Below are 15697 nucleotides of genomic sequence, written 5' to 3'. Positions count from 1 at the left end.
GTTTAAAAACTGGGCTCAGGGCGGCTAACAGCAAATATAAAACATTGATTAAAATGTGACTTAAAAACAGCATAAAGTACAACATAAAATGCAGCATCAATATCAATAAAATTCAAAAATTCAGCGGTCATTTTTTTTTGGGGGGGGGGGAGACACCAGTCAGTAGATGTCAAATGATCACCAAGGCTAATTGGCCAAGTTGGTCCTACTAGATCTCAGTGGCTGGTGGCTGAGGCCAGCAAGGAGACCAGGGAAGAATTTAAATGTGGGGTCCCAGAAAGGGTTGCTTCATAGAAGAGGAAAGGGGAAATGGGAATAGAGGATCAGGCTTTCAAATTGAAGACTAGGTGGGAAAAGTTGGCAAGCAATTGAAATACCTTAAATTGTAAGATTCATAGGGTATGATATGCTTCAGATGTGAGAGCCCATGCGCCTTCTCAACCAAGCACTTTCAACCTTCCCTTGGCACCTACCCCAAACCATGTAACCGAGTATTTTTCCCCCTTTAAAAAAGACAGCATATTTAAAGGTAATAGTCATTAAATGTAGCATCTGCTATTAGTGCCAGGAGGCATGGCAGGGAGTGTTAGTTAATTATGTTTAGGCATCTTGGGATCCTATTCCCAAGAGTGCAGCAGAGCTGATCTGAATCCTCAAGGCAATTTTGCTGCTTCGACTTTGGTAGTAGAAACGAACAACAACAGATACAACATGTGCTTCAATACATGAAAAATGATCACTCTATGGCTATTTATTTAGCTATATCCAAATACTGCAGCCATTTCTAGATAAAGATAGGCTTTCACAAACTATCCATTTCCTGTTAACATCCTGGGTGAATTGCTATATTGCATTATACATGGGGCTGCCCTTCAATATGACTCCTTTAGTGCAGAACCTGGCTGCAATAATTCTAACTGAAGAGAATTCTAACTACCATTCCAGTTATTTATTTATTTATTTATTTATTTATTTATTTATTTATTTATTTATTTATGCATGCTCATGTTTTAAAGGGTCATGTGCCTCTATCTGCAATACTTTTCCAGACCTATCAGAAACGATTATTCCCATCCCCCAGTTTACTCACTTCTGTGTCATTTTTCCAGAATGTGGGGGAAAACAGAGGAATATTAAATGGTGAGAGACCATGGTTAAAATCAGTCATAAAACATATTGTGTGACTTTGGGATAGTGATTGTCTCCCGGACTGTCCTATCTGACATGGTTGCTGTGGGAATAACCTCTGTTTATTTGTTTCATTTAACAAAGTTTATATACCACTTGATTGTAATAAAGCCTCAACGTGGCTAACAAGAAATATATAATTATTAATAAAAACAGTTAAAAACAATTTAACTCTTTTTTTAAGTCCTAAGTTATGTGGCACCTGTAACATTGCCAGTTCCACAGACAAAAACAGTCAGATGGGCATAAATGGGGTATACTGATCTCAAGCCTTCACAATATATTGTACATGTGGAATGGCTATAAATGTATAAATTTAAATGTATAAAGTGGAGATGTTGTGTTGTGTTAATGTTCTGGTTGGTTGTACATGTTGTAGAGATCTCTGTCATAATAGCGTATAATAATTTAATATTTTGCTTAAATTTTACCATATTGACGCATTTCACCCCAATCTCCAAGCAGTGCAAGATTAATCTCCTCCCAGTTCTGCGCTGTGATGTGTGAAAATTTGCTCCGCATAAGTGCTATCTGCAGATCAACACATGAAGGGATCTGTCTCCCTGTGTCAATTTTTTTTTTTGGGGGGGGTGTTGCTTGTGTTCTTTTTTTTCTCTTTATGATCAGTGTGTGTCCATGTCTGTAGGTTTGTGTGCTGCATGCCCAGTGTGTGTAGTACAAGTATAATAGACTAAGAGTGGAGACCCAGCTCCTGTAGGGATAATTTATCGTGAACACAACCAACCAGACAACAAAAGTTCAAATTAGATGGTTCTACTTATCAATATTATAAACAATAGAAATAAAATTGGAAGATGACATTTTTATGCAAAAATAAGTTTTATAATGTTGTAGAATGACCAAGTACAAAATGCCCCACAATGTCATGTTCTGTTCAGAACATTTTGGGAAAATGATACATTTTATGTTCTTCAACTTTCTTTTTCTAACTAAATGTTTACATGGAATACTTGTTAATATGGTTACATTCGATTGTCGTATAAATGTATCACTTGTAAGTGAAACACACTGTCTTGAAAAGACGGTGAAATGCGTCATCAATTGACGATGAATGACATGAAAAATAAGGTGGAGGAATTATGGAATCATTTGTATCACAGATTCAGGAACAGAACAAGCTGGGTTACACTTATTTCACTGGGTCCATTTAGTTCAGTATTGTCAGCACTGACTGGCAGTAATCCTCTATGACTTCAGACATGGAATCATTCTCCCCCAGCCAGGAGACACCAGGGGTAAAGGCAGGAACCTCCTGAATGGACAGCAGATGCTCTACCAAAAGTTATGTTGCTGGGTTAAAAATGGCATTGCCAAACTTTAACATATAGAACAGTATACAACACCATTTTTATAGAACAGTTTCCACAAAGCAGTCTTAATTTCTTTGTTTCTCATACTGTAAATAAATGGATTTAATGTGGGAGGAATTATGGTATATATCACAGCAAAAACTATATCTAGATCAGAAGAAGAATCAGTGGGAGGCCTTGCGTAGGCAAAGGCACCAGTGAACATAAGCAAAGAGACAACGGTGAGGTGGGGAATGCAAGTGGAGAGGGCTTTTTTCTGACCATCTAAAGAAGGTATTCTGAGCACTGTAGAAAAGATCTGCATGTATGTTACGATGATGAAAACGAAGCATCCTACTGATATAATAAAGGCTATCACAAGAACCCGAACTTCGACTAAGTAAAAGTCAGAGCAAGAGATCTTCAGTAATTTTGAGATTTCACAGAAGAACTGATTGACAGAATTAGCACAGAAGGTATTGCCAAAGGTGCTACCAGTATGTAACATGGCAGCAAGAAAGCCTGTGATCCACCCAATGGCTACCATCCGTATACAGGCTCCTTTGTGCATAATTGTCTCATATTGCAGTGGTCTGCAAATAGCAACGTAACGGTCATGTGCCATTATGGTTAGAAGAGCAAAATCGGATATTCCAAATAAATGTAAAAAGAAAACCTGAGCAACACATCCAAAATAAGAAATTAACCTGTTGTTGTAAAGGGAAATAGCCATTGATTTGGGCACCATAACTGAAACTGTTCCAAGATCCATGATGGCCAAATTCATTAGAAATAAATACATAGGGGTATGAAGGTGGTGATCAAGGACAATGACAATGACAATTAGAAGGTTCCCTATTATTGCCATCAAGTACAAGGCCAGGAACACAAAGAAGTGCAAGATCTGTAGTTCTCGAATATCTGAGAATCCCAGCAGCAGAAATGCAGGCATGGAGGTAAGATTGTGCATTATTTTCACAGCACTTATCCACATGTTACCTGTATAAGCAAGAGGATAAGGGCTATTAGTGTACAATTATTGATTCATCAATTTAATTTAAACTGAGCTTGATCTAGAAATCAAGTCCACCAAATATTCCTTTGCATAATCAGCAATGGACTAATCTTGTGATGGGCTTGTTGTCCCCTCTGCTTTCTCATCAGATAATCCCTGTCCATGTTTGCCCCCCCCCCCGCCCCGCTACACCATTTGCAAATGTAGGCAAGGTGTGGTGAGTCTATACTCCCTAAAATCCTTCCCCTTGCATATATGCATTCAGTGAAGCATCAGAAAGGGAAGTTACATGCATACATTTATATGTGCATAGAAGCTCACCAATCAGTTGTTGGCCCCAGTTATGCAGGGTGCCAGATAAGGTGGACAAACTAAAGACACACAATGTATACAATATATATTAACTGGGTGAAAGTCCTAGTCTAATCTGGATTAAAACAACAACAAAAACTGGTGCAAACATTTCTTCAGCCAGCTAATCTCCACAAATAGTTCATCACAAGTCTGCCTATGCCCTGTGAACAAGATACTGTTGGGAGACTGAATTTAATCTGAGACCACTTCTTCCCTACCAGGGATGGGTGGGTAGGTGGAATCACAATTTGCAGTGTTCTTAGATTTGTTATGTTTCCAGTTTAAATGGAAGAAGAAGAAGAAGAAGAAGAAGAAGAAGAAGAAGAAGAAGAAGAAGAAGAGTTTGGATTTGATATCCCGCTTTTCACTACCCAAAGGAGTCTCAAAGCGGCTAACATTCTCCTTTCCCTTCCTCCCCCACAACAAACACTCTGTGAGGTGAGTGGGGCTGAGAGACTTCAAAGAAGTGTGACTAGCCCAAGGTCACCCAGCAGCTGCATGTGGAGGAGTGGAGACGTGAACCCGGTTCCCTAGATTATGAGTCTACCACTCTTAACCACTACACCACACTGGCTCTCAAAGATACTTGAGTGTTACCACCTTATCTTCCGAATCTGATTCTGATACATTCCACAGATATAGGAATGCCAGTTAATGTAACATGCTTGTTTTATTCTTCTTTCAGTTCATTAACCTCAGTGTCTGAGTAATGGTTTAGATCAAAATGCAGTGTAAGCAGTGCTTTTTTCTGTAAAAAAAAATGTTCCTACTCATATTGAAATACTGCCCCTCAATGAGGCTAAACTTAGATTCACAAAATGTTTAGGGGTATGTGTTCCCCTGCATTCCCCCTCCCCCGAAAAAAGCACTGAGTGTAAGAGTAACATGCAGAAAGATGTAGGTGTGGTGATGAAGAATGATAAGAAGAAATGAGGAGTTACAGTTTTCTCGCCACAGGTATTGTTAAGTTCACAGCTAAAAACCACCCTAACCACTTACCTATTCTTTTTAAAACAGTTTCAGCCTGGGTAAGTGAAGTTTTTCATTTCACTACTATAGGCCATGACTGGTCAGACATTCATTGAGACATGTCTGATGATTTCTTCTTCTTCCGGCACATGCCAGAATATTGTATAACAGATGTATTTATAAACCGGTTTTTAAAAGATGTGTGTGTTAGAAGGAGCTTAATTGGATATGTGCTTTTGGCATTGTGGCAAATTGCTCCCATGAGTCCAAAACAGTTGATCAGAACCAGAACTCCCCAAGTATTGTTTCCTCTGTTTCTGTCACAAATGTAAGCAACTAATAAACAGGTATGCTCACTGTCTTATAGAAGATTCCAGATCACACGGCGTATACAGAGAGTTTTTCCATTTTGGCCCTGTGCACATTGGAAAGTGAAAAGAGGATTTGTTTGCATATTTATGAATCAATCCATACATGGGTTCCACAATGGTACTTAGGAAGATGTCTGAGGACTGCCTTCTTTCTTTCCATGTTTTTTTAAAAAGTTTATTGGATTGCCTGGTAAATTGTCCACCATACAGATAAAACATACTGTTACAAAAGTTGGGTGCCTCCCTCTCTCTGTGCTGAGTGGAAGCAGGAGCCCATGGGGTTCCAGGCACTCACCCAGGGTCTGTGACCACTTATCCCTTAAAGTGGGAATAAATTAATTTAGACATGTTTAAAACAAAACTGGTATTTTATTTATGCACACCCAATGAGCGTTACAGCTTGATGGTTACTTTGGTAAAGTACAAGCTTGATTTTAGTCAAATTCTTTTTTTTACAGAAGTGTTTAAGAACTTTAACAGTGTTCCTAAATAATCTTATTCATCCTAGAATGCCTCTTTCTCCCACCATGCTAGTAAAACACATTCAGCTCCCCTTTATGATATAATACGTTATAATTGTTTTATGAAATAACCTGGTTTGCCCTGCCTAGCAAACCCCTAGCTGCTCAGCTATTCTCCCATCCAAGCCCTATCTAACACTTTAACTGTCAGGTTTTACCTTTTACCTCTCCACTCCCTCCTGATTGGCTGACACTTCACCGAGCTGTGATTGGCTACTGAATCTTCAGGAGGCTGACCAAAGGACTGTCCACCACACACAGCTTTTCCTGACCTCACTGATAAAAGTACAGTAAAACCATCTTCGTCATCATGATGAAACTTCAAACCATGGGCTTCAACCATTTTTTTTACGCTCCGATCCAAAGGGGCAACTGCACAACTTTGAAGGGGATCTTGGTGACATGAAATTTATTCTGCCAGCTTTGACTGATTACTCAGCTCTTGCCATTTATGTATAGAGATAGTCTTTCACAGCAATCCATGTTCTGGTTACCTCTTGCTTGAATTGTTGCATTGAATTATACATAGAATTGAACAGTTGGAAGGGACCTTAATGACTATATAGCCCAACTTCTTACAATGCAGGAATAACAGCTAATGACCATTCCCCACATCAAATGGGGTGTGCATTTTGCGTGGTCGCGCATAGCTGCCTGAGTTCCCAGGGCAGCTCCTGGCAGTTGGGTCTGGCACCACCTTCCCGGGCTGGATACCTGTGGTCTCCACCTACTCCAGCAGCTGCCCAATCCCGCCTGGGGAGGTGTTGCCGGGGGGGGGGGGATTGGCCAGGTAGAAGGAGGGAATACACAGTGCACACAATAGAAGTTGAGTCATACCTGGGAAGCAGCTGTTGGCTTCAGAGCTTCCCCGCCCTCCACTCTCCCATTCAACGTTTATTTTGCAGGTTAACCTTTTCTTTTCCACAGGCACACAGGCACGCAGGCGCTGCTATGTCAAGGTCACGGTTGAAGTGCTGGAAAGGACTTTCCCTGGATTGGCAGGTTTTGTCTTCACTGTGGCAATTCGTCACAACATGGCAGTTGCAGGCCTTGGGCGGAATCCTTTAGTCATCTACCTAAAATGGCCCCGCCCCCATTGTGGTGGTGATACCAGGGTTCCCGTTAAAGGGGTCTTAGGGGGAGGCATGGGCCCATACACCCAGAGGTTGTCATTGCCCTCCCCCTCCAGTGGCGGCGAACAGGGGGGGTGGGCTATCTGCTTGAACATATGTTCTCCAGAGCTAGCCCAATCGCCACACATGCTGGATAACCCTAAAATTACCCAGAACCCCGGCTGGGGGCTGGGAAGGAAAATGCCCAATGCCTATGCCAAGGTCTCCCTACATCTGAATCTCAATAAAGTTGTGGCCAATTTCAATCCCATAGAACGTAGTCCTGTGTCATTATTTCCCTCAGGGGCTGCCCAGGGTTTGGGGGGACTCTGCCTGACAATGCAAATAATCCCTGACAGGGAGCCATCCAACCTCTGTTTAAAAGCCTCCAATGAAGAATAGTCCACCACCTTCTGAGGTAGTCTGTTCCATTGTCCAACAGCTCTTACCATCAGAAATTTCTTCCTAATGTTCAATCAGAATCTCCTTTCTTGTAATTTGAATCCATTGTTTCAGGTCCTACCCTTTGGAGCAGTGAAAAACAAGCTTGCTCCAGCTTACATGTGACAACTCTTTGGATATTTGAAGATGGCTATAATATAACATTTCAGTCTTCTGCCCTTGAATATTCTAACTGGTTCAACTAGGTGGAATAATGTTACTCCATTTAAAAGTGGCTGGCGGTGGAGTTTACCTTTAAAATGCTACCTTCCATAGCATCCTGCGTGTCCCTTAAGATTTTTGGTTAAGTCCTTTTGCCTAGTGTTTCCCTCAGCACAGCTGCATTTTGCATGCACTACACAACAGATATATAGAGAGATGATATAGATATAGAGATAGAGAGAGAGAGAGAGAGAGAGAGAGATAGAGAGAGAGAGAGAGAGAGAGAGAGAGATAGAGATATGCCCCAACTCTTCGAGGTTACCCTCATAGGTTGCACTACATTCTTTTGTTTGTCGTGGCATTTTAAAGGGTTAAAGTACATCTGTCTGTTATCAGTGTCAAAGATCATTTGTTGCCTTTCAGGATGTAAATTACTTTTCAAAATGCTTTTCTAATGTATTTGCCGACATACCAGGAAGAAGAGTCAACACAACCAAATGTGGATTAATAGGTTATACTTTCTACTTTGCACTTTGGTTGTCAAACAAAATCCATTCCAGAAGTCTGTCTGACTTCCGAAAACATTTGACAACTAAGGTGCAGCTTCCAATTGGCTGCAGGAGCTTCCTGCACTCAATCGGAAGTCATGGAAGCTGCGTCAGACGTTCAGCTTCCAATGAACATTCACAAACCGGAGCACTCACTTCTGGGTTTGCCGGGTTCGGTAGCCAAAACGTTCAAGTCACAAGGCGTTTGAGATCCAAGGTACAACTATTTAGGAAATATAACAACTTGAGGATCTGCAAAACCAATTAACTAGTCAGATTCAACTAATGTAACCAAATCAAATCAAGTCCAGGCAGGTGTTGATTAAGAACAAGATAACAGGGCAAGATAACAGAACACTGTGTACACGCAGCAAGGTTTCCCAAGATCCTCCCTCCCCACGGCATAGACCTTGGGTGTAAGAGCCTAACAGGCACACCATGGCCTCATTGGCCAACGTTCATCCCAATGTTTCTGTTAGGTCAAAGGGCACCCCACCAGCACTCACAAGCCATGCCTGACAACAGTGACTAAGGGACACCCACAACCAAGCAACACTGTCTTATCTCATCACCTGCCTGGACCACATGCCAATTTTCCGAATTGAAGGAACACCACTCCAACTAACATCACCCAACAGTATGGAGTTGGCAAAAAAATAGAAGACCCTGGTCAATTAGGGTCTCCACAAAAAAGTTCTACTCAGCCCTTGGAAAACAGACAACTAGCCTGTAGACCCAGACTGCAAAAATGTGGGAGGTTAGGCACTGAATAACGAAGAGGTAAGAGTGCAGGACAGAGCAAGCTGAAATAGTCTGTCACCACCTCTCTCCACTGGGCAAAATTGCCCATCAGGCATTCTCCCCTCTCCTCTTCTTCCAGGGGAGGAGGGGTGTGGCAAATTCACTCCTTTCAAAAATGGTGGGAACGGCGTGGTACAAATAACATCTATGTCTGGAATATATGTGATGAAAGCCAGTTTAGAACTACAGTGGTACCTTAGGTTAAGAACTGAATTCATTCTGGAGGTCCGTTTTTAACCTGAAACTGTTATTAACCTGAGGTACCACTTTAGCTAATGGGGCCTCCTACTGCTGCTGCACCACCGCCGTGCGATTTCTGTTCTCATCCTGAAGCAAGGTTCTTAACCCAAGGTACTATTTCTGGGTTAGTGGAGTCTGTAACCTGAAGCGTCTATAACCTGAAGTGTCTGTAACCCGAGGTACCACTGTATTTTAATTGGTAAGGATGTAACTTCTGGCAATACGATGATTTTTGTTTAGGGACATTTTATTTCTATGCATACCTGTAACCCAGGAATGAATACCAAGTGATAAGGAATCATGATCTTTCTCTTCTTTTCCATGAATTCCCTCTGAGAAGATGGGCCTGGCACCATTTACATGTCAGGTTTACTTGCACTCAAATTCATTCCTTCTCCTCTTGCCCATTATACCTTCACTGTTCTCAGTTCAACAGCCTATTTGAAAGATCTGCTACACTGAATTTAAAGAGCAGGGGTAATTCATGCAACAGTCCTCCACATTAATTTTGTGGGAGGTGTGCATGGTTGGTGAACTTGGCTGGCATTCACAGGTGAGCTATGAGACTTCACAATGCTGGATTAAGGCACTATGGGAAAAGCTTTACCAGGATCATTTTCAGTGGTACAGAAATGATGCTAATCAATAAATCATTAAAATATTATTTTTTTCTAAAAAAGGAAAAGAAATGAGGAAAAAAATAAGGAAAAAAAGATCCTATTTCTGCATTAGAAATCAGGATTGGATGATTTTAGGTTTTATGTAGTCAAAATAGACAAGATGCACAGGAAAGCAACAAATAACACTGAAGGAGGACAGAGAGAAATTCATTTATAAAAATGTTTCTTGAAAAGTGAAATGTGTATAGCACTTATGTTAAAAGGTGCATCCACATACATAAAAGCATGCAAACTTATTTTTAAATAATAACTCTGGAAAATGTTTTAAAGGAATGTCCAAGATTTAAGACTTTCCACAAAGCAGCCTTGATTTCCTTGTTTCTCATACTGTAGATGAATGGATTCAATGTGGGAGGAATGATAGTATATATCACAGCAAAAGAGATATCTGTATAAGAAGAAGCATCACTGGGAGGCCTTGCATAGGCAAAGACTCCACTGAACAGAACCACAGAGACAACAGTGAGGTGGGGAAGGCAAGTAGAGAGGGCTTTTTCTGACCATGAACTGAAGGGATTCTGAGCACTGTAGAAAAAATCTGAATGTATGTTATGATTATGAAAATGAAACAACCTAGGCCCATACTCCAACTTAGCACCAGGAGTCCAACTTCAACTAAGTAGAAATCAGAGCAGGAGAGCTTCAGTAATGTTGGAACTTCACAAAAGAACTGATTGACAGCATTAGAACAGAAAGTGTTCGCAAAGATGCTACCTGTATGTAACATGGCAAAAAGAAGGCTCATAATCCACAGAATGGCTACCATCTGAACACAGGCTCCTTTGTGCATAATTGTCTCATAGTGGAGTGGGTTGCAAATAGCAACATTGCGGTCATGTGCCATTATAGTTAGGAGGAAAAAATCTGACGTTCCAAATAAGAAATAAAAGAAAACTTGAGCAACACATCCAGAGTAAGAAATTGACCTGCTGTTTAGGAGGGAAATAGCCATTGATTTGGGTACGATGACTGAAATTGTTCCAATGTCCATCATGGCTAAATTCATCAGAAAGAAGTACATGGGTGTGTGAAGATGGTGATCAAGGGCAAATGCAACAAAAATGAGAAGATTTCCTATTATTGCCATCAAGTACAAGGCTAGGAACACAAAGAAGTGTAAGATCTGCAGTTCTCGAATGTCCGAGAATCCTAGCAGGAGAAATGCAGACATGGAGGTAAGATTGTGCATTATGTTCACAGGACTTGTTCAGATGCTTGCTGTGCAAATAAGAAGGAAATAACTATTAATATACAAATGTTGATTAATGAGTTTAATTTAACCAAGATTCCTTTAGCAGTCACATATACCAGATTTCACCTTGCTTAATCTGTCATAGACAAATGTTATTATGGGCTCTTTGTTCCCTTGGTATTGTCACGAGAGTACTACTGTCCTTTCATTTCCCTTTCCACCTTCACGTTTCTTGTAAGATGCTGTCCCATCCCCAGTCTTTAAGTGGTTAATGGGGATGGGGACAACTCAGCTTTCACCTCAGCCATCAAAATGTTTTGGATCAACCCTGGTTGACTGTGTTGCAATTGTAGCCTAATTTGGATTTGTGTCCCCAAATACAACAGGAAAAAAACCTGATCCAATAACATTTCTTCAGTCAACTAAGTCCCTAAAATAATTCATTACAAGAATGTCTACTCCTGTGAGCAGTATACAACTGGAGGACTGAATCTAATGTGAGGTGACTTCTTACCTTTAATTTTTTTTTCTGTTTGTCATGTTTCTTGGTCAGGTGTACTTGTGTGTTACTTCCACATCTTAGAATTCTAATCCTGGTGTTTTCCACAGATATATTAATGTCCCGGTTAATGCAACATGCTGTTTTTATTAAACTTTCAATTCATTCACTTCACTGTGAGAAAAAATTTGTAAGGAAGAAATGTAGTGTAAGATGTAAGTCAGAGAGGGTTGTAGTCAGAGAGAAAGGGGTTGATGAGAAGAAAGAAAAAAATAGTCATTTCCCCCCCATCATAGGTAGTGTTAGATTCACAGTTTTTTTTTTTTTTTTTAAACTTACCTTGCTCCTTTAAAAGCAGTTGGGTTTCAGTGTGGGTAAATGAAGTATTTCATTTAGCTGCTGCACAATCACTTTCCAGAATATTGTCTAGCAGTTTTATGTCCAAACTGTGTTTTTTTTTTAGCTCTCTATGTAGGAAGCAAGTTAATTGTATATCAACTTTAGCATTTTGGCAAATTGCTCCCATGAGTCCAAAACTGCTTATCAGAACCAGAACTCCCTCACCTCAATTATTACTTAATCTGTGTCACAAACATAAACAAACAACTAATATGGGCACACTGAGAATAAGAGGATGAGGGTTCATTCCTGTGCGATGCAAGGCATTCCCATGTAAGTGTCTTCACTCTAGGGAATGTCGAAACAAAATAGAAAATTCTTTCCAGTAGCACCTTAGAGACCAACTGAGTTTGTTCTTGGTATGAGCTTTCGTGTGCATGCACACTTCTTCAGATTCTATTTTCTATTTTGTTTCAACTATGGCAGACCAGCACGGCTACCCACCTGTCTAGGGAATGTGTTTGCAAAGGAACGTCCCACATAAATGAATCCCAAATATCTCGCAAGCAGACATCCTCATGACCAATTCCCCAAGTCCTATTGCCATAGAAACCACCCAGGCTGACATCCAGGCATAGTACAGTCACTGCAGAAGGGCGCTGCTAGCTGTGGGTCCCAGCATGCTTTCAGTCATCATCTGACATGGCTGGACACCTGCAGTAGAGCAATGTCTATTGGTAGGTCCAGGTGGTTCCTGTGTCAATGGGGCCTTTGAAATGGGCTGTGAGAAAGCTCCTTGGTTAGAGATGGGGTGGTTCTGGCTGGGATGGCTGGATCTGTCTCTCCCCCCAACATCCCCACCCCCACATTGTATTATTATGATTGGAGGTGGGCTAAGGGAACAAAGGCTGCATTGATATGGGGGTTATTGAGACAAAACAGGTATTGCCAGCTCCTGGCCCACCATGAATAGTCCCTAGAGAATATGTAGTGATGACACACAACTCTCTCTCTCTGTTCCATCGGTACCAGGAGAGGCATGTAAAGTACTGAACTGGTGTCCAGAGTTTTGATGTGGGCCCAGACAATGAAATTAAATGAAGTTAAGATGGAGTTCTGGGTGTACGGGTCCTGAGTGTGGGAGTTGGAAAAAACAGTTTGTCCTGTATAGTGTTCCACTCCCCTTAAAGGAGCAGGTTCATAATCACTTGGGATCAGGAGACAGTGGCTTGAAGTGCTTATGCCAAGCTTCAGCTGGTGCGCAATTACAGTCTTTAATGGACATGGATAGCTTGGCTACCATCACTCAGACTCTGGTAACCTCCAATTGTGCTATTGTCCAAGAAATAAGAAATAAAATCCCACTGTATTGTGTAGAAGCACTCTGGGTCTTCCATCCTGCTGGAGACCTGCAATTTATGTGATATTTGTCTTGTAAAAGAGCATGAATTATTTAATATTAAGGATGTGTGCACTGAATTCAGACAAATACCAAATTCATCCTGAGCCAAAGCAGGGTGCCTTGAGGGACGCAGCAGGGTGGGTTCTGCACTTCCCCAAGTTGACATGGGATCTGTATGAGGCTTCCCAAGTCAAACTACGGCCTTCCTGCTGCTCCACACTGCCATTGCTGGCAGGTCAGAAAGCTCCACAAACAGAAAGGAATGTGCCTTCCCGTTTCCTCAGCACCTCTTGTTAGAGATATTAGAGTGGAAATCCCTGATCTGGATCTTGTGCACCATAGAAGTGAATAAGCTCCACCATAAGAATGAATTCCAAAAAGTTTTACTGCAAAAACGTTTTAAAATAAAATGTTACAAAATGCGAAGTAACACATTTCTCTAAACAAACTAGCAATAAGTTCCAGTCTTTTTAAAGTACTTGACATTGTCCAAAAACATTCTCTCTTTGCTCCCAGAGAAAGGTCCTATCTCAGTTGCACATTTTTCTAACCATAAATTCAATTCTCAATTTTTGGAGCAATTCACTGTTAAAAAAAAATACAGTCATACCTCAGGTTGTGAACGTGATCCGTGCGGGAGGCACGTTTGCAACCCGAAGCACCGCATCTGCGCATGCACATGTGCGTGACATGATTCGGCACTTCTGTGCATGCGTGTGACATCATTTTGTGTTTCTGCACATGCATGAGCACCGAAACCCAGAAGTAACCCATTCTGGTACTTCCGGGTTTGGTGTGCTCCGCAACCCAAAAACATGCAACCCACAGTATTTGCAACCCGAGGTATGACTGTATCCTCATGACATTTCCTCAGCATTTTAGTGTGCATATCTTCTAATAAATATATTTATGTGCAGTTTTTACTAATGCACACATATTTCAAGCATTTTTGTGTTAGGTTCACTAATATATCCATTTATTTACATAAATTCCCAGAATATGTGGATTTTTTTAAACATTGGCTTATGGGCAAACTTCATAGGAAAATTCAGAGAACTTAATTTGTGGTTAAGTTCGCAGATTGAAAGTGTGAATATGATAGAATCAGTTTAAAATGAGAGTTGAGATGAAATTCTCACCCATTGTTATTGGTAGTAGCAAGGGACGAGGCCTACGCCAGTGTTTAGAAAAGGAACCTAATCAATAAAGTTCAGACAATATTAGAATGCCATGTTGATTTCTGCATAGAGTGGAACTCAGCTGATATTAGGTTGAATGTAGTCGAACTATGGATATGAAAAATGATGGATGAAAGAAACTCAATGTAAGCTGGAGGAGGCAGAGGGTAAGGTATGTGATAGAAGTACTGTTTGCTGGTTACTGAAATGTGTATGGCACTTTATTTAAAGGAAACGAATTTTCTATTTTGTTTCAATTATGGCAGACCAACACGGCTACCCACCCGTAACATTCACATACAGAAGAGCACAGAATCCCATTTTCACAGAACAACTCAGGAGAAAACTTTAGAAGATTTCCCAAAATTTAAGAGTTTCCACAAAGCAGTCTTGATTTCTTTGTTTCTCATACTGTAGATGAATGGATTCAATATGGGAGGAATTATGGTGTACATCACAGACACAACTATATCCAGATCAGAAGAAGAATCACTAGGAGGCCTTGCATAGGCAAACACCCCACTTAAAAGAAACAGAGTGACAACAGTGAGGTGAGGAAGGCATGTGGAGAGGGCTTTTTTCTTTCCACGAACAGAGGGGATTTTTAGCACTGTAGAAAAGATCTGCATATATGTTAGGATGATGAAAACATAACAACCTAGTGCTATACCACAGCTTAGAACAAGAAGCCCAACTTCAACCAGGTAGAAGTTAGAGCAGGAGAGCTTCAGTAGTGATGGGATTTCACAGAAGAACTGATTAACAGCATTAGAACAGAAGGTATTTGCAAAGGTGCTCCCAGTATGTAACACAGCATATAAAACACAAATAGTCCACACAATCACTACCATACGAATACAGGCTCCTTTGTGCATTATTGACTCATATTGTAATGGGTTGCAAATAGCAACATAGCGGTCATGTGCCATTATAGTTAGGAGAGCAAAATCTGATGTTCCAAATAACATAAAGAAGAAAACTTGAGCAACACATCCAAAGTAAGAAATAAACCTGCTGTTTAGGAGGGAAAGAACTATTGATTTGGGTACCATGACGGAAATTGTTCCAATGTCCAGCATAGCCAAATTCAGTAGAAAGAAGTACATGGGTGTGTGAAGGTGGTGATCAAGGACAATTGCAACAACAATGAGGAGATTCCCTATGATTGCTATAATGTATAATGCTAGGAACACAAAAAAGTGCAAAATCTGCAGTTCTCGAATGTCTGAGAATCCCAGCAGCAGAAATGTAGACATGGAGGTAAGATTGTGCATTTTTTTCACTGGGCATATTCACATATTACCTGTACCAGAATAAGATAAGAAGAAATATTGAGTAAGCAGTTTAATTTAAGCAGGACTCCTTCTGTATAATA

The 15697-nt window shown here is 40.7% G+C and overlaps 2 protein-coding genes and 1 pseudogene across 2 annotated transcripts; all 3 read right to left on the bottom strand.

Moving 5' to 3' along the window:
- Positions 1-2526: 2526 nt before the first annotated feature.
- On the bottom strand, positions 2527-3468 carry LOC117057671 (olfactory receptor 14A16-like). The gene has a single exon (XM_033168510.1). It carries the CDS (start codon positions 3466-3468, stop codon positions 2527-2529), a length of 942 nt encoding a protein of 313 aa, XP_033024401.1.
- Positions 3469-9951: 6483 nt separating this feature from the next.
- LOC117059433 lies at positions 9952-10901 on the bottom strand (annotated as a pseudogene).
- A 3756-nt stretch (positions 10902-14657) lies between these two features.
- LOC117057670 (olfactory receptor 14I1-like) lies at positions 14658-15596 on the bottom strand. Its single transcript, XM_033168509.1, has one exon. The coding sequence runs from the start codon at positions 15594-15596 to the stop codon at positions 14658-14660; it is 939 nt and encodes a 312-aa protein (XP_033024400.1).
- Positions 15597-15697: the final 101 nt, after the last annotated feature.

This window comes from Lacerta agilis, chromosome 14 (assembly GCF_009819535.1).
Source record: "Lacerta agilis isolate rLacAgi1 chromosome 14, rLacAgi1.pri, whole genome shotgun sequence".
Classification (NCBI taxonomy): domain Eukaryota; kingdom Metazoa; phylum Chordata; class Lepidosauria; order Squamata; family Lacertidae; genus Lacerta; species Lacerta agilis.
Note: the sequence above shows the minus strand (reverse complement) of the source record. Positions and strands in the feature narration are given on the sequence as shown.

Coding starts and splice junctions, on each gene's coding strand:
- LOC117057671 (XM_033168510.1), bottom strand. CDS start 3,468: ATGCACAATCTTACCTCCATGCCTGCATTTCTGCTGCTGGGATTCTCA.
- LOC117057670 (XM_033168509.1), bottom strand. CDS start 15,596: ATGCACAATCTTACCTCCATGTCTACATTTCTGCTGCTGGGATTCTCA.